Source organism: Boleophthalmus pectinirostris, unplaced genomic scaffold, assembly GCF_026225935.1.
Source record: "Boleophthalmus pectinirostris isolate CB_2022bp ecotype Guang Dong unplaced genomic scaffold, ASM2622593v1 HiC_scaffold_271, whole genome shotgun sequence".
NCBI lineage: Eukaryota > Metazoa > Chordata > Actinopteri > Gobiiformes > Gobiidae > Boleophthalmus > Boleophthalmus pectinirostris.
The window spans coordinates 1-25,000 of NW_026571264.1; the positions used below are offsets into that span (position 1 = coordinate 1).

At 38.0% G+C, this 25,000-nt stretch overlaps 4 protein-coding genes across 5 annotated transcripts; 1 reads left to right on the forward strand and 3 right to left on the reverse strand.

The window, feature by feature from the left end:
* Nucleotides 1–346: 346 nt before the first annotated feature.
* On the forward strand, nt 347–4,273 carry LOC110169571 (protein regulator of cytokinesis 1b). Of its 2 annotated transcripts, none has more exons than XM_020935117.2 (14): nt 347–508; nt 915–1,047; nt 1,119–1,241; nt 1,340–1,573; nt 1,655–1,825; nt 1,910–2,059; nt 2,137–2,284; nt 2,360–2,496; nt 2,563–2,658; nt 2,728–2,874; nt 2,952–3,062; nt 3,133–3,228; nt 3,336–3,509; nt 3,806–4,273. In XM_020935117.2, the coding sequence occupies exons 1-14, from the start codon at nt 498–500 to the stop codon at nt 3,875–3,877; spliced, it is 1,803 nt and encodes a 600-aa protein (XP_020790776.1). In that variant the 5' UTR covers nt 347–497; the 3' UTR covers nt 3,878–4,273. The 2 variants fall into 2 exon arrangements, with proteins under 2 accessions (XP_020790776.1, XP_020790777.1); XM_020935118.2 differs by having other exon boundaries at nt 3,336–3,442.
* A 152-nt stretch (nt 4,274–4,425) lies between these two features.
* LOC110169459 (ubiquitin-associated protein 1-like) lies at nt 4,426–6,723 on the reverse strand. Its single transcript, XM_020935000.2, has 5 exons — nt 6,258–6,723; nt 5,437–6,012; nt 5,202–5,372; nt 5,042–5,143; nt 4,426–4,952 (listed from the first exon to the last, which is right to left on the reverse strand). Exons 1-5 carry the CDS (start codon nt 6,378–6,380, stop codon nt 4,818–4,820), a joined length of 1,107 nt encoding a protein of 368 aa, XP_020790659.1. The 5' UTR covers nt 6,381–6,723; the 3' UTR covers nt 4,426–4,817.
* A 145-nt stretch (nt 6,724–6,868) lies between these two features.
* On the reverse strand, nt 6,869–12,743 carry clpxb (caseinolytic mitochondrial matrix peptidase chaperone subunit Xb). Its single transcript, XM_020934866.2, is given in 16 exon segments — nt 6,869–8,008; nt 8,206–8,312; nt 8,391–8,483; nt 8,557–8,856; nt 8,933–9,097; nt 9,185–9,273; nt 9,711–9,875; nt 9,955–10,131; nt 10,475–10,516; nt 10,832–10,991; nt 11,067–11,195; nt 11,197–11,222; nt 11,310–11,424; nt 11,517–11,674; nt 11,932–12,009; nt 12,474–12,743. Coding segments are annotated over 15 exon segments (1,872 nt in total). The 5' UTR covers nt 11,987–12,009; nt 12,474–12,743; the 3' UTR covers nt 6,869–7,917.
* Nucleotides 12,744–13,321: 578 nt separating this feature from the next.
* LOC110169458 (gliomedin-like) lies at nt 13,322–24,977 on the reverse strand. The gene is made up of 25 exons (XM_055159763.1): nt 21,326–24,977; nt 20,701–20,752; nt 20,602–20,619; nt 20,467–20,538; nt 19,073–19,168; nt 18,848–18,961; nt 18,690–18,767; nt 18,556–18,612; nt 18,224–18,304; nt 17,976–18,053; nt 17,856–17,909; nt 17,710–17,772; nt 17,540–17,602; nt 17,381–17,464; nt 16,993–17,079; nt 16,815–16,910; nt 15,243–15,425; nt 15,106–15,174; nt 14,973–15,038; nt 14,823–14,903; nt 14,677–14,745; nt 14,404–14,427; nt 14,192–14,317; nt 13,975–14,125; nt 13,322–13,902 (listed from the first exon to the last, which is right to left on the reverse strand). The coding sequence occupies exons 1-25, from the start codon at nt 21,641–21,643 to the stop codon at nt 13,440–13,442; spliced, it is 2,643 nt and encodes an 880-aa protein (XP_055015738.1). The 5' UTR covers nt 21,644–24,977; the 3' UTR covers nt 13,322–13,439.
* Nucleotides 24,978–25,000: the final 23 nt, after the last annotated feature.

Consider the following 25,000-nt stretch of genomic DNA (forward strand, 5'->3'; position numbering starts at 1 on the left):
TGACTTTATATTTCCTAAACATGGATATATAGTTCTGTGTTTCTAAACCAATTGTTTTGAACGCCCACTACCCTACAAGGGGAAATTTCACAAAATAACTTCTAGGCAACATTAATGTGTAGCCTACTTACTTCTTGTCTGCTGTACTCTTTCGGTCTAAAACACAGAAAATACACCGATGCATTATTCTGCAGGAAAACTAAACCTGTAAAGTAAAATAATGCATACTTTATTTAGATCAGTTTGCCTCAGGTTTGCGTCATTGTATCGCCCCGCCTTTGGGACCCTACGCGCTTACGTCAGTGTCTCACCAGCCAATCAGAGGCGCGGTGTTGTTTCGGTCCAAATTTCAAACGTCGAGACTCCACAGACGTGAACGTTAGCGTTACGGGCAGAAACATCGCGGCCATTCTTGGATCATTTAGGAAATTTAAACCCCGTTTTTAATCGGTGAAGAAGAGACATTGGTAGTCATTTGTGCTGCCCGTGGACACAAAATGAGAGTGAGGTTAGTAAAAATCTGTGTATTTATGCCAAATGCGTGCTATTAGTTGTTAGCTTTATCTTAAGTTAGCTCATTTAGTTTGCGGACGCCAATGATCAGAGAAGTTTTATGAATGATGATTAAGTCAGTTTACAGAATATATCGTGAAGTCTCCCTTTGTTATTTTGTTTATGTAATTAGCATAATTTATCATTTACTTCTGTTCAAATTCAATCGCCAAAGCATCGTCTAATGGAAATGTTAGTCACGTTGGACTGTTAACATGAGTAAGAACTGTCCATTGTAGATTTTGTAGTTTCATCAGGATAATATCGGTAATACTGATATGCTTAAGAAAGATCGTAAAGTAGGAAATCGTTGGACATGAAATGGGAACACTGTATTCACTTATGGTCTTATTTATTTTCAGTGAGGTCCACGCCGCAGAGTCCGTTGCTTACTTCAACAGGGCTCTGGTAAAATTGCAGGATATTTGGGAGGAAATCGGAATCCATGAGGAGCAGCGACTTCAAAGAACAAATGAAGTCCACAATTACATTAAAGTGGGATACGTTTTCTTCTACGGTTTGGTTTTGTGAGTACTGAAGTGTATATTAATGTCTATCCCTTACAGGGTTTACTAGATATGATGATCACAGAAGAGGAAGATCTCAGGAAGAGACTTGTTAAAACCATTGAGGACTGTCGCAAAGAAATGAATATATTGTGCAGTGAACTTCAGTTGCCCCCATTTGAGGTACTGATCATCTTGCATGTATAAAATTCATAGGGCAGTAGCACAGATTACTGTACCCATTGTGTTTTTTGTTTTTTTTTTTGTTTGTTTTATAAAAGGAGGAAAGCGGCTGCACCATTTTACAGAGGGAGAAAAATAGTCGCTTACAACTAGAGGGCCTCAGAAACCACAAAAAGCAACGGATGGATGAATTTAAAAACTTTATTGCCAAAGATTGTGAGCTTTGTGACATTATGAGCACCACACCTTTTTCCATTGACAAGGACTCTGTCCCTTCACTGAAGCAGCTGGAGACTTATCGTGCCTACTTGGACGATCTGACCAAGGAAAAGGTTTCACTTTTTTTTTCTTTTACATTATCATAGTTTTGGACTTTGTTTTTGTTTTATAACATTTACATGTGAATTTTTTAGGAGAAACGTCATGAAGAGTTTATCAGTTTGAAGGAGGAGATTGCTCAGTGCATGGAAGACCTGGAACGCCAACCTGAGACAAGTTTTGAGATGGATGTAATGTGTGAGGATGAAGAGTCATTTTTTCTGTCCACTGAAAATATTTCTGCGCTTAAAATTCTTCTTAGTCAGGTATCACTTTTTTCTCAATTTGCAGTTCACATTTTACATATATAGAACTTTAAATTAATGAAAAAATATATTGTACTCTTTCAGCTCAAAGAGAGTAAGGCTGAAATTGAGATGCGCTGCATTTCTTACCGCACAAAAATACAAGAACTCTGGGAACGACTTAAAGTCCCCCAAGAGGAGCGAGACCCTCTGTCTGAACACATGCTTAAGACAAAAAAGAAAAACGTAGAGGCAGTAAGGACCAAATTTTTAAAATATATTTTCATTAGTTTTTGCTGTACTAAATGTATACTTTTTCTTTTTACTTTCAGCTGCGGATAGAGCTCCAGCGACTAGAGGTGTTGAAAATTCAAAGCATAAAAAGTGTGATTGAAGCGATCAGGGCAGAGATTGCACTTTTGTGGGAAAAATGCTTCTATAGTCAAGAGCAGTGTCAAGCCTTTTCAGCATATCAAGATGGTATTTCCCTTTTTTCTTTGTAAATTGTATTCTTAATTCTTGTGCTAAAATACCTTTTTTTTTTTTTTTTGAAAGATGATTTTACTGAGGAGCTACTTGACTTGCATGAGGCTGAGATCAGCAAATTAAAAAAGTGTTATGAGGACCATAAAGAACTGTTTGATGGAGTCACTAAGTGGCAGTCCAACTGGACATTATATTTGGAACTTGATGTAAGTATTTAAACTTGCATTTGATCTTGTATTGAGTCCTGCAAACTGATTGTCTTTTCTATACAGAAAAAAGCCAATGATCCTGCCAGATTCAACAACAGGGGTGGAAATCTTCTTAAAGAAGAGAAGCAGAGAACAGACTTGCAGAAAAGTATACCTAAGGTGTGTTTTTTTTGTTTTGTTTTTTAAGTTGGGAGTAAATGTCTAAGATTTTGTATTTCCCTCTTTCAGTTGGAGAAAGTCCTGAAAACCCAAATAGATAGTTGGGAGCAGGAGAATGGTAGGGAGTTCCTTGTGAATGGGCAGAAGTTTCTTGACTATGTTCAGCAGCAGTGGGAGAACCACCATAATGAGAAGGAGAGGGAGAAACTGGAAAGGGTATGTGCCCCCCCGCCCCCCATCAATGCTTTAATGTGTACAAGTTTAGCAAAGTAATTTTGTGTACTATAATACAGCAACTCAAGAAAACCAAACAGATTCAAGAGGACATGATGTTTGGAACTTCTATCAGGACACCATCTAAAAGGCGCATTGCTGGAACACCCACACCTGGCAAAATGAGAAAAGTAAGACCTTGAACAGTAAGTTCTCATTTCAGCTGCAAGTGATTTGTTTGACTAAATGCATCTTTGTTAGATGAACAGTGCCTCCACATTATCCACTCCAACCAGCTTCCTTGGTGGAACCCTGTGCCAGTCATCTATCCAGAAACCACCCTTATCAGCTAGCAAGGTGTGCACATAACCCCTGGCAAATGTCTATAAAGACTTCACCTTTATATGTCCTACTCCTCGATGCATCACCATTCACTGTCACATTGTAAATACTGTTTGTTACAGAGCCTTGGTTTGCGAACGCCTGGACAAATGAAGACTCCACGCATATTAGAGCGAAATAAGGAGAACATCTCCCATCTGCAGAGAAACACTCCGAGTGCCACACTAAGGTCTCAGGATACTAAAGATCACACCTTCACCTTAAACCCTATTGCGGGCTCCTATGTGGAATTTGCGGTAAATGTGGCTCTCAATATATTCAGTCACGTCTCATTCAAAGTGTCTTGGTGAATCCTAAATTTTTGCGGTGATTAAAATATCTAATCTTCATTGGTGGCTGCAGCAAAATGAGGTTGACCTTTCTTAAACATGAATGAGACTCTCTGGCATTTCTTCTTCTTTAATGTAAATTGCATCTTTACATATTGTATTACATCCTAATTTCCAGGCCACCTACACATCAAATAACCCTATTTATTCATTATACATGGATGTATGTTGAGTCATCACTAACTTTAGTTTGTTCTTTACAGAGAGACCTCACGAAGGCTTCTAAATCGAATGTGAACCCACAAGTACTAAACTCCACGGTGAGTCACCAGTGATGTGGGACTGCGCAGCATCAGAGGCTCTGATTCATATGTATTTTATAATTGTGCACAGCAGGGAACTTTAATGTAAACCTCCTCAAAAAAATGTAAATATTTCAATTGTGATTACTGAGACTCGAATTGTGTCTTTATAGATTTTATTTGAAGGATGTCTGTTTCTTGGGTAGTTTGTGCTCTTGGTGTGATGTATGCAATGTTTCCTTTTCACTTTTTTTTTTTTTAAATCCCCTTAGTCCATAATCTACATATCTAGCTCTACTTTTGTACTAGAGCTTTAAGTCAGTGCACTATATTTCTCCAGCTGGCACAGCCGCTACATTTGCTCTTGAATTTAAATATTTTTGAGTGCATTTTTATCCAGCTTGTAAATAAACTTTTTATAAAGACTTATCTTATAGAAGGCCCAGCCCTTATTTTTTTGTCCATCTGATAAAGGAGAACTATCAAGCTCATAGACATGTAAAAGGGAAAGCTGTCTTATTTTCAGTAAAATTCTTGTAAGAATCACAATAGTTTATACTCCAAACCCACAAATAAAAGATTCACACAAAACTTATAGGAAATTTGCCTGGACTTTTTATTTTAACCTACCCAAAAATCCACAATAAATTTTTTGGTAAGATATACTTCAGCTTTGACATTGGAATTGCCAAAACCCAAGAAATAAATGTACTGTCTATTGGATGATTCATATATACAGCAGCTAAACCTATCCTTACCAAAAATGATCTAGGTGGAATCTGAACCATGATTTTCCTCTGCATAGCTTCTTATCACTAAAAACTGGATCCAAAACTACAGAGCCTCAGATTCACAGAGATTCCAACAATTTCTCTAACAACAACAAGAATTTCATTTGAATTTGAGCTAATTTCAATCAAACATTTTAGGAAAAAGAGGCCTGCCAGATAAGGGGCACCATAGTCAATTTAATTTAGCCCATATGTGTCATGAGATCTTCCAGAGCCTTCTCGCGGTGGTTTTCATGAACCAGCAGTACTTCTTTGATAGCTCTCTGTTGAAATCCCATTTCTTTAAACTGTGTCAGCAGCTGCAGGAATTCAGCAGCCTGAAATGGGTAAGCAGTGTAAGAAATCTGATATAGATACAAAACACATTTGTTTTCTTTAAAGTCCTCTTTACAGTCTATGGTCCTACCTTATTTTCACAGTTCTGAAACATCTCCAAGGCTTCCTCCACTTGTCCCTCATCATAACCAAGCTGACACAGCCGCTCACTGGTACCCAAATACTTCAGAATCTGTTGAATATACAATGGTGTATTTGTTTTTTAAGCATTTTCCTCCATTGTTTTGTACCTTTTCTGGGCTTCTGTAGCCTGTCCTGTGCAGGGCCATGACAGCTCTCCGTAAAGTGTAACCTCTCTGAGTGATGATTTGGAGCAGCTCTTGTTCCTCCTGGCTGAGAGCTGACAGGAGTTCTGCTGCAGTATCCAGAAAGGCCCCACTGTGGAGATCAGGGTTCAGATCCTGCTGACAGAAAATAAGCACATTAAAAACAAGCACAGAGCATTTTCAAAGTATGGTGTCCAACCTTTTGTCTGTGGTGTTTGACCATAGGCCCTGCAGAGGAAGGGCGTTGTTGCTGATGTCTTCTCTCACCAACTGGGGCTGGATTTTGGGGGTACTTCCCACTCCCCAGAGACTTGCGGCGCTTCTTGGAGTTCTTTTGAGACAGTGGACTGGCCTGCTGTGGCCTACGCTCTGCTGAAGATGGTCTGCACTTGTGAAAGGAGGGCAGGCAGTTTCTTTGGACCTTGAGCCCCAGTGGAGAACAGGGTCTGGTAGACCCCCCACACAGCTCTTTGACTTGAGGGGTTGCACTTTGGGGCCGCTCCATCATTTGACCTGGGGACTCTTCATAGTGAACCTCACTGTTGTAGTAGCTGTCCTCATCAGAGTCACACAGGAGGAAGCTGATGTTGCGGCGCCGCTGCCAGGAGTCTGCAGAGTTCAAGCTGCAGCTTCGGGGCCGTGGGCTGAGGGCCCACAGGCTCAGTCTGTGGCTGTTCAGATAGCCATTGAACAGCAGCCAGTACGGAGGGCAGGATGGGGGCACTCTGGGCAGCTCAAGCCCACTCAATGTCCACTTCTCTAGACTGAATTCATACTGTGGCCGAGAGAGAAACAGCAACCAAAATTCCAGACCAAAATGTATGGTTATACATACACATTCACTAGTTTTAACTAACTGTGAATCAAGTGCAAAGCAATCATGTAAGTGTTAAAAAAGATGGTTTATGGTTACAGTTACTCTATCCCCATTTAAACAATTTTCTACTTTTTTCATAATCTCAGATATTCTATACATTTACATAAAAAATATTTTATACTTTATATATATTTTACCCTGACCTGAGTTTCTTGTAGTATTTGAACACAGTCAGGGATGGAGATTTCTGGAGATGTGACTTGTGGTTCTCCCTCCTGCAGTGGGCCCAGTACCGTCTGAAATGGAATGTCGTCCAGCGTATTCATTATAACATGAGGCAAAGGTCTGCTGGTGGGATCCAAATCTCCTTTGAAATATTAGGTGTTCCTGTCTGTGGTCTATGCTGCTAGTTGTGCAGCTGATTAACCTGTTAAATCTCCTCATCACTAAGCCTTTGACATCATTGTTTACCAATAATATCTCAGACACCTCTAAGCCTAAGTACTGAGGTACACATAAGATTTATTCATGAGGGAGGAGTAATTCTTTAATCATGTAATATTGTCATTTGAATGTGTCTCCAACACAAATATAATTTGTTAGTGCTGATAATTCAGGTTTTTAAAAAAGGTTTTTAGTTTGCACTGTTCTAAGAGGATGTAGCACCAGTAGTAGTGTGTGTGCTTTATATAGTGCCCTTAATAAATCTCCACAGACAGATTTTTTGTTTAATTTCAAGGAAAAATAACCAGAGTAATAAACAGTTGTGTGACAATACATATATAACCCTGATGATACTTTTAACAAAAGAAACTTAGAGAACAGATCAGGTTTAATATTATTTTGTATCACAAACAGCATCAGAGTACAATGTTATCCTTTATTCAGAGAATTAGGTAGACGCTTGTTTACAGATGTGGGTACTGGGGTACCATTTATGATCACTAAGTGTGTGGCAATGTCAGCTGAGTTTCCATTGCTGGTGACCTTTGAGTTGTGGGAAATTGTTAATAAAATGCAAGACTGATGCAAACGTAGACCAGAACATGATGTAGATTTCAGTCATGGATGAGAACGACTCAGTGAAAACACTAAACTTGTACAGTACATAACCTTGGATTGTGAAAAAAAATGCCTGAGCCAAGGCTGATGGGCTGGATGGCAGGAATACATTCTCTGGGTGAGAAGAGGAAGCATTGGTGTTAAATAACCATGTTAACGGGTTAAACATCTCTTTAATGTTCAGTCTTACATGTGAGAAACCAACTTTCCTAAGAAAAGGACTGCTTAAATATGCTGCTTAAGCAGTGAAACTCAACATTTACAACCTGTTCTAACACCACTACTATGATGGTGCTTAAGAAACATCAACATTGTGATGTTTGTGGAATATTATGCCCTTTTGTTATAAGGCATTAGTTGAAAAAGTAACATTTAACCTACCGTTTACATCTTCCAGTTCAAGTGTACAGCATGATCCCATAATGTCCATTGTTTCCCCCACTGTCAGAGCCGATCACCACAAAAAGATCAAACAAAAACTAGCTACAAAACTTTATGAATAAAATTGCATTATCTTTATATAGATAAAATGTTAACAACCCCCAGAGATTGAAATACTTTACAAAGGTCCTTCTGAGAGCACAGATCTAGTGAATTAATATGTGATGCACAGGACCAAAGATGTTACACACTTTAATTTGATCAGTAAAAATCACCAGAAGCCTTCATTAACTTAACTACACCTTCCTCAGCTTATTAATACAAGGCTTTAATAAAATCCGGGGCTTTGACAAAAGTCCATAGAAACCTGTACATTTCTGAGGGCACTGACAGGAGTTTGTGAAATGACTGGCGTGTGGTTTAGTTGTTAGCTACGTCTGCTTGCCGAGGCCAATTGTCCTCCTCAATGCCAGAGTCATATTCCTCCTCTGTGGGCTCTTTGGCTGGAGCCCTGAAACAAGTGAATAATACCAAGTTACATACATTACAATGTTTCTGAACCCCACAGAGGTCATATCTAGGCAAGATATTTGATCAATTTAGCTCAATTTATAAGTGAGACAAAGTTCTAGGTGAAAAAATAAGATTTAACCAGCTTGTTACATTTTACATTATTTTAAAATTTTTTGAGCAAGGGCAGACACTGACCTGATATATCGAGGGTCAGATTTTCCATGAACAACTTCTTTGTTTAGTTCAACGGCAATAATGTCTGAGTGTGGTACCTCAAACATGGGCTCAAGTAGCAATTTCTCCTGTACATAATTAAAACAAAAAAAGAAAGTTGAAATGTCATTTTTTAAATCATAATAAAAACTATAAAAAATATATACCATTATGGATCTCAGACCACGAGCCCCAGTTTTCCTTTCAAGGGCCATCCTGGCAATGGCTCTCAAGGCATCTTGAGTAACATTCAGTTCACACTAAAAAACAAATGCAAAAATGTAAATTATACAAAATCTAACCTGATGAGAAGCCAACAAAAACACAACATACTTTATCCATACTGAATAAAGCTTGGTACTGTGGCACCACAGCATTGCGAGGTTCAGTGAGTATACGGACTAGTGTCTGCTCATCCAGGCTGTGCAGAGGCACCACCACAGGCAGGCGGCCTACAAACTCTGGGATCATCCCAAACTCAATAAGGTCCCGTGCCTCCACATGTTTCAGAAGCCTGTCTTTCTCCTCGATCTCTGCCACTGTGTCCGTCTCACCGCTCGTGTTCGCCAGGTCTGCAGCGGCTGCAGCGCGCCGACCTTTACCCAGATTTGATGGTGTTCCAAAGCCCAAATACTGTAGATCATACAATAAAGTGAAAAATGGAGTTCAAACTAAAATCCTCTTTACGTATAGTGCATCTTCAGATTACCTTTTCATTTTTTCTTCTGCTGATGATTCTGTCAAGTCCATTGAAGGCACCAGATGCAACAAAGAGAATATTAGTTGTGTCTACCTGCACAGTCTCTCCTCTCAGTTTTCTTGAGTTTTTCTCTGGAACATTAACAATGGTCCCTTCTAGCAATTTAAGCAAGCCCTGCGATAGAAAAAAATATACATTTACTAAACGAAAATTGCGCAAATAAGAGAAACTTAAAAACAAAGTAAAGAGAACAAGTCGTACCTGCTGGACTCCTTCTCCTCCAACATCTCTTAGCTGGTGTATTCCTGGTACACTGCCAATCTTATCTACCTCATCCAGAAACACAATGCCTGCAAGAACAAATGTTGAGAATATACGGTCAAATAGCAGAGTTCTATTTGAACACATTGTTACTATGACAACAAAATGTTACACAGTGAGTGCAATGTGAAAGTTACACAGTAAAACAATATGGTTTAACATATAGTGGAGCTAAGCTTCTGAATTAGCAAACTCCTGTATCACTTCAAAGAGGTTCAATTTGGTCTTCGAATATTATCTCCAAATAAAGGTTCTTTTGTGTTTACATCTGATGGCGCCAACATTCCTTGGGGCTGTGATGCTAACTGAAGGTACTCCTCAACATGAAGCTTTTTTTTTAAATTACAGACTTTAATCTGATACCTTGACATGTTACGGATGCCTTCTACATCCTTCTTCAAACAAGACATATCACTGCAACATCACCACCCTTATGAAGCAGTATGTAGAAGGCATCCATGCTCACCTTGTTGAGCTTTTTCCACTGAATAGTTAGCATCTTGTAGCAGCTTGGCAATAACTGACTCAATGTCTTCTCCCACATATCCCGCTTGAGTTAGTGTTGTGCAATCACAAATTGCAAATGGGACATCAAGGCATCTGGCCAGTGTCTGTGCCAACAAAGTTTTTCCTGTAATAGATTTAATAAGGCAGGTTGTTGTAGTGCTGACATAATGTTGACCTACATATATTTGTAAACTGATACTTACCAGATCCTGTTGGACCTAAAAGGATTATGTTACTCTTCTCAAGTTTAATATCAGCATGCGTGGAGTCTAAGACCTCCCCCCCTCTCTTCTCCTGTGGAGCCTGCTGACTCGCCTGCTGCTGCATTGTTGCTCCCAGAGCATTTCCATGAGGACTGATCCCTGCAATCTGCAGTAACTCTGCAAAAACAAGCAGTATGCGAAGATCAACTTTCACCCTGAAATATTAAATGCAGAACTGGGAGTTAAAATCATTCGCTGCTACAGGGGTATAATTGCATATGGTATGTATTTGAAGGCCATGAGTTTTGGTTACAGGCTAATAATAAACCAGCTCTGGTCAGTGCAGCCCACAGAAAAAGCAGACATAAATAGGTCAGTGGGACTCTCCTATTATTGTTATTATGTTTACACCTTAAATTAACAGCAATTTTCTGCTTTACATCATGTTATCAATAGAGGTTTGCATGCCAGATGTGTCTGTACATTTTGGCATTTGTACAACTCAAAAATATTCACTTACTTGTGAATCTGTATTCATCCTCTCGTCTTCTCATCTCTAGCTCTACAAGAAGAGGATGAAATTACTCAAATCAATATTATTATTGTTATATCAATACTGAGGCAGTGCTGCAAGAAAGTGACAGTTGAGGGAAGTAATAAATAAATAAATAAATATATATGTATATATATATATATTGAACAAATGCCAAATAATACAGCATATTATGTATGAAAAATGCAACCACAACCGCATGATGGCTGCATCAGCATGGATGGCTAAAGTAGGTCAATCTTTATCTTGTTTTTAATCCAACTTGTCTTCCTACAAAAATCTGCAGAGATAGTTAAATTTCCCCTGAACAAACTACAAACAAACCTCGTGGTGTTAAAGAGGGCTGCTTCTCCACCTCCACTTGCTGTCTGTTACCAGCAGGGATGTTGTTGTAGATGCGTTTGTAGTGATTGTACACTGCAACTGCCAAAACCTTCTTTGCATAGGACTGTCCAACAACATATTTGTCAAGGTAAGCGTAAATCTGAAAAGAAACACAGCATATAACCCTCTGTGCAACTGTTGCTCAAAATTATGATTTTCTTGTGTTTGTCGTTACCTTCTTTGGTGGAGGAGGAGGTTTTTGTGCAAAGGCGAGTTTCACAGCTTCAGCTGCCGATTCTGGCTCTTTGCTGAGCCCCTTCTTGGAATCAGTTTCAGATAGTACCACGAAGAAATGATGGCACTTTCTCACATTTAACAAATCTTGTTGATGCTACAATAAAGAGTTTGATATAGGTTAACAAAATCATCTTTAGAACACTGTATAACATTTTCCTGAATAAATAGTGGGATTACTTACATACAAATGTTTCTACATGTGTACATGGATCTCCACATTTAGGGCAACGAAGCTGACTTCCCCCTTTGCCTGATCCTCCAGAGCCAGACAGCCTCTTCCCCTCACTGATACTTTTCTGTTTAAAACAGGTCAAGAGATGCTGAAACTAGTATAACCAAGGACATTAATTCCCTGATCCTGTAATAATCTATGAAGCTCTAAAATTACCTTTCCATCACCCCCTCCATCCTTCGTTGTTCCATCTTTAGAGGCAAAACAGACTGCAGTTTCTGAAAAGGTCCTCAGATGCAGTAAGGGGGGTAGATGCCTTTCCCGAGACCCCTGACGGCTCAAAGAATACAACTGAATCCGGGAGCATAACAATCCTGCAACAACAAGTACAGTTGGTCTTTTAGTCAATTTTAGGCAGTCAGTAATTAAATTGTATAATGCAAAATGCAAGTTCTATCCAACTCTGCATTCATATCTACAAAATATTGCAACTGAGAATTAAATATCTGTTTTATTAGTTTCCAAGGCAAAGACATTTCATTACTGTCAAAACAAACATCTGGGATCCAGGTCAAGACCTACTTTACGAGTTACGGCACACAGCACAATGTCACTGGGTGTTATTTCTTACCTCTGTGAGTCGTATTTAGAATCAACCTAGCAGCCGAAGTACATGTACTAGACATCACTCCTCTTTAGATTCTACCCCCTGAAAGAAAGCAACATATGGTACAACAAATGATGAAAATCTAGTTCAGTTGCTAATAGCGTGGAAAGTAAAGCTTCAACAGACCCGCTGCTAAACATTTCGTAACGTCGGCGTCACTGTTAGCATTAGCGTTAGAAACAGGCCATTTTATAATAGTTTTCTCTGCTAAATTTAAGAGCACAGGCTTACAAATGTATTTCTACAGGGCTGTTGTAACTAAACTCTGTGCCAGTATAATGACTGTAATGAGTGCTACACATTTAAAATGAGTGACACTGTTAAAAATCGTGTTAGCGAACTCAAATTAGGCCCAAACCAGTAAGGCTAACTCTTCACTGCCGTTGACGCTAATCTCATATCTTAACTGTGCAACTACTCCTGAAAGTTAAGTGCATAAACGATTTCATAAATACCATTTTGAAGGAGCATAAACAGACACACTGTCATTATCAAAAATTACTCACAGAGCACGGTGAAACCAATCGTATCCTGACAGCCCCTGCAGAAACGTAAATATGCTATGTCACTCCCCCTTCGCTGGTGTGTTTGTTTTACACCTCCGATTAAGACGTAAAATTCATTATACCAATAAGAAATATTTCTAAAATGAAAGATCTCGTTCTCGAGGCCTTAAATTCTTAGGTTGGACACCCAGTGTTGCAACGCTTGCTGTTTTGTAGTTTTTGCACCCCTCTTCATCCATGCCCTTCCCACTAGGTTACAGCATGTTAGCTAACATGTGTAGTATATGTAAATGGATGGCGTAAACATGGCGGCTTGGCTGTAGTTTATAATACAGGGCACATCTATCCAGCTCTTTAAACATCTACTATTTCACCGGCACGTCAACAGCGGTGATGCGTTTGCGTCTACATGTATAATACAAATACGTATGTATATTTAATGTTTATTGTATTATTTAATAATTTATTAACGATTGTTGTCCAAATAATATCAATAAAAAATAATAAAATTAGTTCTATAAACAATTCATTTGCAAAGAACATTTGACGGAAATATTTCCTGATTTATTTTCTTGAATTAAAATGGGGGTGTATTTTTTGATTTCTAAAAAGTCTAAAATTGCTGTGATATTGTGATTACTGAGTAAACATCCCCAGTGTTACATTTCTAAGTCCATATACATAATTACTCAGTTTTCCAAGTTACAAATTAAATACTGTGAAGGTAATGGTCAGTGTTTCATTTGAGAGCAGGGAGCATGAAGTATACACGTTTCCCCCCAAGCAAACCAAGTACAAAATGTTCCTAGAATGTAACCTATGCCAAGAGGACTACAGGAGAGAAAATGTATGGAAAAGACAATTTATTATAAACAAGGTAAATATTTGTGTTAAATTAATGTTACAGCAAAATAAAACAAAACCCCAAAATTATCAACAACAGAATTCCTTTAAATATTCACATATTTAAGTAACTTTATATTTAACTTTGCACACTTTAACACTGCGGTTGTCCCACATAATTAATTGTTTCATGTTAGGATAGTATGACATCATGGCTATGATTCCATTAGATGCACTTACATCAAAATTAGCATCAACAGATTTATTCTTTTCTAAGTCAAATGCATAAGAAATCTTCCTGTCTTTCTCATCGCTAACATAAACCACCCCACATGCAATAAAAGCATTGCCTGCTTTAGATGTAGGATATGCTATATCAATGAGAGATGTCACTGTAAAAGCCTCATGGTTTACTTTTGCAACCATCATTTTGTCATCTGAGTCCTGAGCAAAAATGACCCACAGTCCATTTTCATCCACAGCAAACTTAAAATAGGTCTTTGAGTTGTGAAAGAGGTAATTGAGGCTGTTATATCGGCTGTTTGTCATTGTGAGACTCTCCATTCTTCTTGTGTTCAGGTTGAACCTGCAAAGAGACAGTATTGAGTGTTCTAGTTACAGAAGCAATAAAAATTTATGATCCAAGTGAAATACTTACTTAATGAGTTTCTTAGTTCCAGCCAAGTGGAAATACAAATATCCTTTATAAACCACATGGCCACAGCCCTGGTAATACCCCTGCACATCTATAATTGTAGCACTTATATTTTGTAGTGCTGACGTGTTTATGTACTCAAGCAATATCCGACCTAACAAAAGAGATTTTTTTTTATATTTTTGAAAAGCACCAACATATATTCATGGACTTTAGTCACCTGAAAAGTGTTCTGCAAGCCAATATCGACTGTTATTTTTCAAAGAAGCATCCAGCATCCAAGCTCCAAAGGTGGTTTGCATTTCAGAGGCCTTCTCTGTACATTTGATGTTTTTTACAGTGCACTCTACATGAAAAATAAAATATGCTTAAAATACAATAGAAAAGAAAATGTGAGGAAGTGGGCACTTAAGGACACCAATACATTATTACCTGTCCTGACCGATGACAATGACTCTGAAAAAAAATAATTTTGTCTTTAGGGAAATTTTAGATTCCATGTAAGAGTTCACACATCTGGCATAACATTATAACCACTGAAAAACTCTTGCGCATTATTACACTCGTGAAATTTTTTAAAATTGGACACATTGAAACAGGAGGGCATTATAGTCTAGTTGTATTAGAGGTTTTCGGGCAATCGGTCAAACAGAAAACAACTATGAACATGGAGACATAATGCTATGTGAGTATGTATTTTCTTACCACTTTTCATATAGGCATCTATTAGATTTTCACTGACATTAAATTTAATCTGTTTGGATAAAGATGGGGCTGTAAAAATGAGAGAAAACAATTCAAATGTATTTCTTAGTAAAATGACATCTATTTCTTTCAATATTATTACTTACTTGGCGAAATCTGATATGCAGCTTCTGTAACATTTTCCATTTCATTCAACATTACTTGTGTGTTATCTTCTTTTTTTGATTCTGAAATAAAATCTATTACAGTGGAAATGGAAAATCTTTGAAGTTGCCCCTCAAAAGTATTTTTCTTACCAACTCTTATTGCAGGTTTTGACTGATTTAAATGTGTGGTATCCATGGCTGGTTCATGACTGGATTCTGCAGTAAAAATGTCATAAATAATATTGCATTACTTGATCCAACAAAACAAATAAAATAAGTATACCTGTTTTGCTTATCCTTTGGTAATCATTTGTTAAATGATCCCTCTTATTGCTGTGGCCATATGAAAAAACTATAGAAAAGGAAGGTTATATAAATGTTTTGTAAAAAAAGTCAAAAGTACAACACAAACTGTAATACCTGTTGAAGATGTCACTGGTGCCACTGTAGCCTTGGCAGTGATGGGGTCATTTACAATTTTGGTGTGACTTTTTTCTTTAAATGAGAGGGACTCCCAAAATTGTTGAAACATGTTTTGCTTTGCAGGTTGCGTTGTCATAACTTCATCACTGGTCTCTGAAGTTGGATGTACTGAAGGCGAATCTGTAGAAATGTGGAAAACGTAAGAGGCAGTTAAAAGGGTAGCATATTGTATATTAGAGCCCGACCGATATATCGGTTGGCCGATATTATCGACAGATATGAGCAAATGGAAGCATATCGGCTATCGGCCGATATACTTACTGATAGGGGCCGATATTTCACGTGGGCATGTTATACGTTGTTATAAATCTTAGACTCTCTACATTATGTTAATTTAATCCAATATACAAACAGATAAATGTCCTAATATGTGGCTCTGCGTCAGTATTTATCTGCGGAGTCATATGTCTGTGTCTGTGTCCATACTGTCCCTGAACACACCCCCACAGTCACGTGCGTTTGTTTACATCCGCAGATATAGATCCAAACACTGGGATTATATTCTTTTTACGGACAATCGGTTTGAGTCTGGATTAAAAAGACATTTATTAGTGCAGACTTGTGATGTGAGGAGGAGCCTGTGTGAGCGCTGAGTGTTGGAAATATGTCGACTTTGAAGCTAGTTTTTTGTCATTTGTTATGGGTTAGCTGCTGTAGCTCTCGCACATAAACAGGCTGTTTTCTATTGGTCTATTGTAAAGTGACTATATTGGCCGTATATTTGTTACTGGACCTGCATTGATTATGTAAATGAGCTGTGAATAGAGGTGTGAATGATTAAATTTGCGCATATAATTAATTACCGCGGCGCATATGCATTTACGGCTAAAGGCTAATAGCGACTGTTTATTTACTCGCTAGCAGTGATGGGTCGGTCGCGAACGAAGCGGCTCTTACAAGCGAACGACTGGAGCCTGATCCTTATTGGGATTGGGAGTCGTGTTTTCTCTGTCTCTCACTTTTTTTCTCTTCACGTTGCATGCAGACTCGTGATAGTTTGACAGCGGCAGCGACTAAAAACGAAACTTTCAAAAATATGCGTGTGCATAGGGTAAAAAAACGTGCATATATATATTCAGCATAAAATAAATAAACCAGGACAAATCTTGGGGTCGAGAGAGGGAGAGAGATAGAGACCGAGTCCCGACACTCAGTCCTGGTTAAGTTATGGTTTAGTCCTGTTTTAGTGCTTTTTCAGTCCTGGTTCAGTTCTGGTTTAGTCCTGCTTTAGACCTGCCTTAGACCTGCTTTAGTCCTATGACATATCATGTAAAGAGGCAGAATAACAATAAATGTTGCCTAAATAAACCCAGTTTAAAATCCACCAGAGCCAAACCTAAGTTTTTTTTTTTTTAATAATTCAAGATTTACAGTGAATTTTTACATCACTAAATATATCGGCGATTATATCAGCTATCGGCAGCTCTAACTCCCATTAAATCGGTATCATATCGGCCACAACAAAATACATATCGGTCGGGCTCTATTGTATATTATACAAAGTCATACCTGGTGAAATTTTGTTTTGTGTCTTTTTGATGTTTTCTTTATTCAAAGGTTGACTGTTGTCTTTATCCTCTTGAGGAAGTAGTGTGGGTATAGAGACTGGTTTAAAAGAAATTGGTTATAATAACACCATAATATATAATATATGTTAACTACCACATATAGTGACAATAAAACTCACCAAATAATCTATTTTTATCTGAAAATTCCACATCTGTTACTTGTAAGACAGTGTTCACTTCAAGAGTTGGAGAATGTGATTGAGGGACTGTAACAAGCATATTACTCAATATTACATAGTATACAGCTTACAGAAAAATAACTTATGTCGTAACACACTATATTCATACTAGGCAATGTGGGTGGAATGTTTTGCTAAAATACCCAACACCAGTTTAACTTTAAAAGATCTGAATGAATATGTATTTCTTTGATGGCTATTATAGATTACCCAATGACCTACTATTGAAGTATATCTAATATAGTTTATAGTGTACCAACTAAAGTAGCTAAAGAGTGTAGTTTTAATGATGTAAAACAAAACAATGCATTTAAACAGTGATAATCACCTGATTCAGTGCTCTTGTCTAACAGTTTGTTAGAATTTATCACCTTTAAAAGATTTTCATAAGTTGTTGATGAAGTGGGATGTTCTGTGAAAAATATGATTAAAATATAATGTTATAGTTTATAATACTGGAATATTTGGGACACTAATATCATCTTACCTGGGATCTCTTCTGTGACACTTTTACTTTTAGAGGCTAGAACTGGATTTAGTGATGGAAGCACTGTAAAAATAAGAATAAGAAGATAAATAAATTAGGGGGTGACAGTAAAAAAAAAATCTAAACACATTTAATGACTGTAAATAGCTGAAGAATTGTTCGTTTATTACCTGATTTCATGTTCTCAGGATTTGTAACAGTAGATGAATATGTTGGTGGCAACCTTGGTTGATCTGAGTAATGAAAGACAAAGATCCCTTGTTAAGGAAGTGAAGAAAATAATGTAGCATCAAATTGCACTTCATCAGCTTCTTACTAGAAACTGTTGAGTCATGGTCAAATCCAGGAGTTGGAGCAGTCGATGGAATCCCTGTGTAAAAAGATTAAGGTTACTTAAAAGGTACACACGCAATGCTTCTTTAAAAGTTTACCCTACTTGTTATTGAGATGTTTTTTGGTGCTGTTATGTCCTCTTTATCACTGCTGGTGTTGTCTGATTCAGTTGGCACTGTAGCTAAGAGTGGAGATGATTTAGCTCACTGTCAATTTAACACTTCTCTCATCCAACAAAAACATGTGAGGTAGTTGGGTAAATTCTCACACAAGCACATGCACACACACGCATGCACGCACGTTCGCACGCACACACACTAACACGGAAGGATACAGAATATGATTGCATACCTGGTAGGATATTAATAAAGCCCTCAGTAGTGGTCTCTTTGTAGAGATTTCTCTGATCATTTATGGCAGTAGTTACAGCCTCTGCAAAACATATATATATATAAAAATATAAAAGCAGCTGGTTAGCTCAACTCTGGGAGATAACCCGAGCTGGATGATATGTGTGTGTGTGTGTGTGTATATCTATATATATCTATATCTATCTATATCTATCTATCTATATCTATCTCTCTATCTCTCTCTCTCTCTCTCTCTCTCTCTTTCTCTCTCTCTCTCTCTCTCTCTCTCTCTCTCTCTCTCTATATATATATATATATATTTATATATCTTACCATCACTGTGAGATTGTGTTTTGATGTAATTGGTGTCGTTTGAAGGACGATCTAAGTCTGATATTAAGCAGAATAATGAGTAAGCAAGGTATAAGGTAAGGTGTAAGGTATATTAAATTGATCAATCGTCTTACCAGTCTGGTTACTTGTGGAACTGTTTGAGCTTGCTGTGGGACTAACAATAAAGCTCTCACCAGTTTCTGCATGCCTTTCTACAGCATAATGACAAGAGATAAATAGTTGGGTAGAGCATGTTAATAGACAAACTGACAAACTGCAGAAAGTCCTTTACCCAAGAGCTTATTTGATTGACAAGTTTGTCCAGTGTGAGATTTTATAGTTGTTTTACAACAGGCTGGACCAGGAGGCCCAGGTAGGCCAGGTGGACCAGGTGGACCAGAAGGACCTTAGAAACAAATACAAACAAAATGTATTTACATGTCCTTTGACTTTTAATGTATTTAATGGCATATACTTGGTATACTCTTAAACAGCAGCACATCCAGCGCATCCTTACCTTCAATGAAAATGTCCTCAAAAGTTTCTCCTTTCAGGACTCTGAGAGGCCCAGGGTCCCCTTTAGGCCCAGGTTCACCTTTTTCACCAGGAGGACCTATGAAATCAAAAGTCAAATAACATGTTATGATTAGTTTTATACAGTGCAACACTTTCTTATCGACATATTCATTTTCTTAAAGGTGCACTTTGTATTTTTTCTTGTGAAGGGTCTGGCATTTGCTGGTCCCCGTGGAGATGTCACTGCTTTGCCTGGACAGTTGTATGGTATGGCAAACTTACGTATCTTCATCGAGACAAGCAGGTGACACCAGTGGGCCAAGTTATAGCTTATAGGTCAGACTGTTGATGAAGCAATTCTGCTCACAGTAAGATTAAACATGTATGTTTTTGTAGGTATTTTTGTATCAGTAAAAACACCTGTAACTGAAAGAATGCAAGATATATCAATTTAATGTCATACTGTGAAACATTCCTGACAAAGCAAAGCCATCACCAAGAGACAAGCAGGTGGCGGATCCTCCACCTGAAACGTTAAAAGTTACAAAGTTCACGTTTAAAGCAACTTTATGCCTGCACTCTTCATTTTAAAAGAGGTACTACAATCACAACTGAACCTAGGATGCCCTTACCTTGAATACAGAGGACACATACAAGTTCTATGTCAGTTTATGGTCAGGTCATGCCTCATGTGAGAGCTCAGAACCTCCAGAATTCACTCACTGAGAGAGTCGTGAGGCTCATTCAGCTTTCTGATTGAATAATTGTCTTGAGAACCAACATAGCAATAACAATTTGGCCATCATGTTTTTGTAATTAAGAATAAATCAGCTTTACAATTGTTTTCAGTAAAAGCTATAATTCATTTCAAAATGTCTAGCTGGGAACACAGATTTATGGAATTTAATATTAAAAAATATAGTTCCTTTAAAACCCTCTGAGCTCATGCACTGCAATATTACAATAATAAAAAAAAAACACCAAATCAATTATAACTGTCTATGATACATACTACATGTTTCTCAACTCTGGAATGGAATCACATTTGAATGTCTATCAAGCACAAGAGTGATCATCTGCTACAGGACTCCATTATTATTGGGCTACTATGAGTGAAGGCATTTATCATAAAAAACTATAGAAATGTTAAAAAGAACTCTTCATATTTGTGGGCCAAGTTGTAAATGTCCTATGTGTGAAGTGGTGTAATTTGAGTCTCTGATAGAGAGAGTGGGATGCAGATGTTACATAACTATCACTGAACAATGAACATCTGTTTGTAACTGACATGTCTGTCACTTTTGAATTCATCTGCTCTGTACAGTGAGATAAACAGTCTCCCGGGACTCTCCCTAAGCCCCAAGAAAACAATACTGCTTCAGATTTCACACTTACCCCGTTTTCCTCTTCTCCCTTCTGGACCAACAGGACCCTGGGGTCCCCTGGAACCTGCCCTACCAGGAATACCTAGAAGAAAGAAATGTTTATAAATATAACTTCTCTTACAGAAGTATTAAAGTGTGAATTTACCTGGTGGTCCGGGTGGTCCTGATATACACAGCAATGAAAACAAAAATATTTTAGATTTATAAGAGTAAATGTGTGCGTGCTGAGTATATGGAAAAATACCTGTTAAGCACATTCCTTTAGAGCTGTTACAAAGCTCAATGAAAGCTTTGATCTGAAACAGAAAACCAGAAGGCATTGTGGTTTTGACTACACTGCTGATAAAATACTACGGTAAACTGAAAGAGAAATATTAAATTATATTAAATCTGACCACAATACACATTGTTTACTATTTGTGCTGGTGATAAAATATAGATGGATCCTTCCTGTTTATGCCTCTAATGAAAGGTTCCCATGGAGCAGACAACAGCCATTCTCAGCTGCTGTTCTCATGTGCGCTCCTTCAGCAGGGTCAGAAAAGTAAATTCTTTACATTGCACAGTTTATTTCCCAAGCAGGAAAAGTGAAATGTTTCCATAAAATATAGCATGCAGCTGCTTGATTCACATTGTAAATCCATTTACAAAACTACTGAAGTAAACAGACTTCTTGATTACTGATATTAAATTATTAATAAAATCATCAATATTACATCAGAGCAGTTGAAGGGCACAATGAGCACTATTAAAGTAAAAAAAAAAAATACAGCCATGCTAATTATCCACCCAAACAAATTTCCTAAATGAAACAATGCATACATTTGTAGTTATTCCACAGAAACAAAAGATCAAAAAAGCTGACTTACTGGTACAGAGGAGTAGGTGACCAGCATCAACATCTCCTCATCCTTATCGGTGATGGGTGGTAGTTCTCCATGGTGGCTTCTCCTAATACGTTGGACCTTTTTAAGTTTTTCTGCCTCTTCTGGATCCAAGGTTACAACCCCTGTCCAAACCTTCTGGGCCAGTCCTTGCACCTGCGTGTCCAGTTTGGTCAGGTCTTCATTCATCTGTCTGTTTTGTAGCAGTAAGTAGACCAAGCCTGCAGAACATAGTAGAAGCAAAAGACAATGGGCTAGTAGCAGGACTTTAAGTTGCACTGAAACTCCATTGCCTTCCTTCATGTTGCTTGGTCCTCACTGCACAGTGATCTGGAGTTCTCTAGCACACGCAGCGCATATCTGATTACATGCCAGCTACCAAGACGTCACAGGGAATCTACACGCAAGCTACAGCAGAGGAATAAACATGTCTGCTCCAGCCACTTTACGCATTACGCAACAGTCTGCATCTGGTAAAAAGTGTAGGGCTTCTCATTTAGAGGCAGGGTCTTGCAGAATGGCATCCAGACAGCCGTCGCTTGAGGACAGTATCAGCAGTCAAATCCTACTCAAAACGACATGGAAGTGGAATAAATGAGTTGGTTTCAAAGATGCTATTATTGCAATAAACAAAGAATCATTCATGGCAGTTTCAGTCAAGTGTGTGTGAACATCTTCTGATCTAAAGTTTTGCATGGTTTTAGTACATTTTTTTGTGTTGTCCAGGGTTTTGTGCAGATATTGGTGATGACTGGTGCAAGCAAGTGACTGTCTAGGAAATGTCCTGTAGTCCTGATTTTGAATTACTCAGCTTGTCTATGCCTACAGAGGGAATTTAATAATGTCATCATCAGTGCCGCATATGTACCCCCAGCAGGAATGTAACAAAGGCTGCAAGTAGTATTGCAAAATGTGTTCACAAACAACTTCAGCGCACACTGGAAGCACCTGTATTTATTCTTGGAGACCTTAATTATTGCTGTTTGAGGATTTACTTCATGTTTTTTATCAATACATACAGTGCAGCCCGGCAAGGATTAAGTTCTTGATAATGCTATGCCAACATATAAAATGCTTACAGAGCCAAATCCCCCCCACCCCTCACAAAGTCTGACCATGCCACTGTCCACCTTATGCCCACTTATAGAACAATGCTTACGGCATCAATACCACAGAAAACAGTGCTGCAGTGGTATGAGGACAGTGTAGAAACTTTGAAGGGCTGCTTCTCTTCTACAGACTGGAGTATTTTCCATAGTTTAAGCCACAGAGACAATAACAGACTATATTAGGTTTTGTGTTGACACAATTGTCCCTAAGAAGACTATGCAGCACTTCCCAAATAACAAGCCCTACACTACCAAGGAGATTAAAACATTAACAAAAAGAGGCATACATATAGAGATAGGAACATGGTGTGATTGGCCGCAGCCCAGAAAAAAAGAAATAAAATGGTTGAATAGGCAAGAGAAAAGCACAAGGTCACTTTAGAGGGAGCTTTAAGTCACGTGACGATGATGTGGGACTCCATGAAGAAAATGACCCACATGGCAGCAGGCAAGACTCAGTTGGTGACTATCAATGATAAGGAATGCACTAATGTCCTCAATGACTACTTTTTAAGATTTAATGAGCAAAATGATTGTGATACTGTTTTAACATTTGATTGCGATTATTTTGAACACTGTGCTGGTAATCTCTCTCACCTGTTGCATGGCAAATATGAAATTGTTCCATCAGACAGGCACCATCGAGCGCATAATTAAGAGTAACAGATAGAGAAACTCTCATTTGTGCCCACTTCTCTTGCACTCTTGAGCAAATCTACATAACAAAGGTGCACTTAAGTCACTTTATATTCAATGGTGCAATAACTTGTACACTTTATGGTTGTGCAGTGCACAAATGGACAATGGACATTAATAATGGACACATATATCTTGTGATGAGGTCTGAGTGTTGTTTGACTGTAGTGTTATGTGTGAGCGTAACTGTATTTTTAATCTTCGGGCAGTGAGGTAAAGACAAATTTCACCTTTAGGACAATAAAGTTTGTTATCTTTTCTCAAAGCCTACACAAGTACTGTCATTAATCTTCTGTTGAATAACACTGATGCAGAACCAGGAATTGCTTTAATAAATACTCTGGCATAGTCTTATTTCATTACTTTTTTACCATGTTGGTCATTTCAAAATGTAGTCGATTTTATCATGGTGCATATACTGTAATCATTGTAGGGTTTTTTGACAATAAAAGAAAAAGACACTTGCTTTTGTGCCCGGTGCCCAAATCCCTATTCCTTTCTGCACAGGTCAGGCTGACCCAGCTAATTACTTTCCTTGTAAAAGACTGCCTGCTTGGAAGACCTGGGTGGTGAGCTTTCTTTCTATTGAACAAAGCAAAGTACGATGTAAGCCTGAAGAAAAGATGTACTGGACGAGCACTTTTAGACGGTGGTAAATTGTTTTTTTTTTTTGTATTTTTGTGTTTTCTCTTTCTCTTGTCTTGGTGCCATGCCATGGATCTGTACTTGTAACCCCAGAGGGTGCAGTTTCCAGGCAACCACCAAAGTGAAGGTTTAACCAAGGATTTATAAACAGTGGGTGATGATTTTGGAAGACAAATGCTCATCTGCAACTCCAGCAGCAACAGTGATCTCTCCAAGCACAACCTGCCAGAAGATAAGGTAACGGCTTTCAATTTAAGTTAATGAGTTAATTATGCATTATAGAAAATATGAACCCAAAGTTATATTTTAATACCACAAATGTGCTCTCTTTGCACTCTGATGTTGTGGGGTTTAATTGAAAACACTGCTACCTTATTACTTGACATTATATATTTTTTGCCATTAATAAGATGACCTGTTTTGGGTGAGAACAATATTTGAAGCACACCCAGTTCAGCTCCCTAAACTTGTCACTGTGTTGAGCTGACAAGCCCTTATACCATGTAACTGTATGTGGCGGATTGCATAATCTCAACAACATCATCCTTTTTATACCTGATTTTTAGTTGGAGCCATGGAGAATTTGCTGCGACCACTCACAATTAGTTCTATGATGGTGCATTCAGTGTCTGAGGTTACGGGGTTCCTATTTTTTCTGCTTTTGATCCTGATGATAACTGCTTGGAGACGGATGCGGAGCTCCTATGTTCCAGGTCAGCTACATGGCAGAACAAAATATTTAGTTATTGCTATTCCTATATACAGTGCTGGGAACTAGTGGAAAACATGAACCGAGAGTACTGTATTCCAGTACTGTTACGCTTTCATTTGTATTGTATTAAGAGTAGCAGTAGTAGTTGTTTATTCTGTTATTTTGCAGATGTACAACAAACATAGATTACAACCCCATTTGGATCATGACCAAAAGGGTTTAAGATGAAGTACTTCTGTGTGCAGTATATGAACAGCAAGTTGCGTTTGACTTACGACTTACTGTATAAATAAGAGAAAAATTAAATAAAATAATATGAAAGAAAAGAAAAGAAAACTGAATGCATAGTTCATTCCAGAGCTCCATAGCTTTCAAAACATAATCCTATATACCCATTTTTAAGGCTTCTACAGTACTGAACTTTTTAAAATACAGTTATAGCTATACTTAGTTTGCAGCTTCTTTCTAAAATCAAAGGAATACATTAAGGCATTTGAT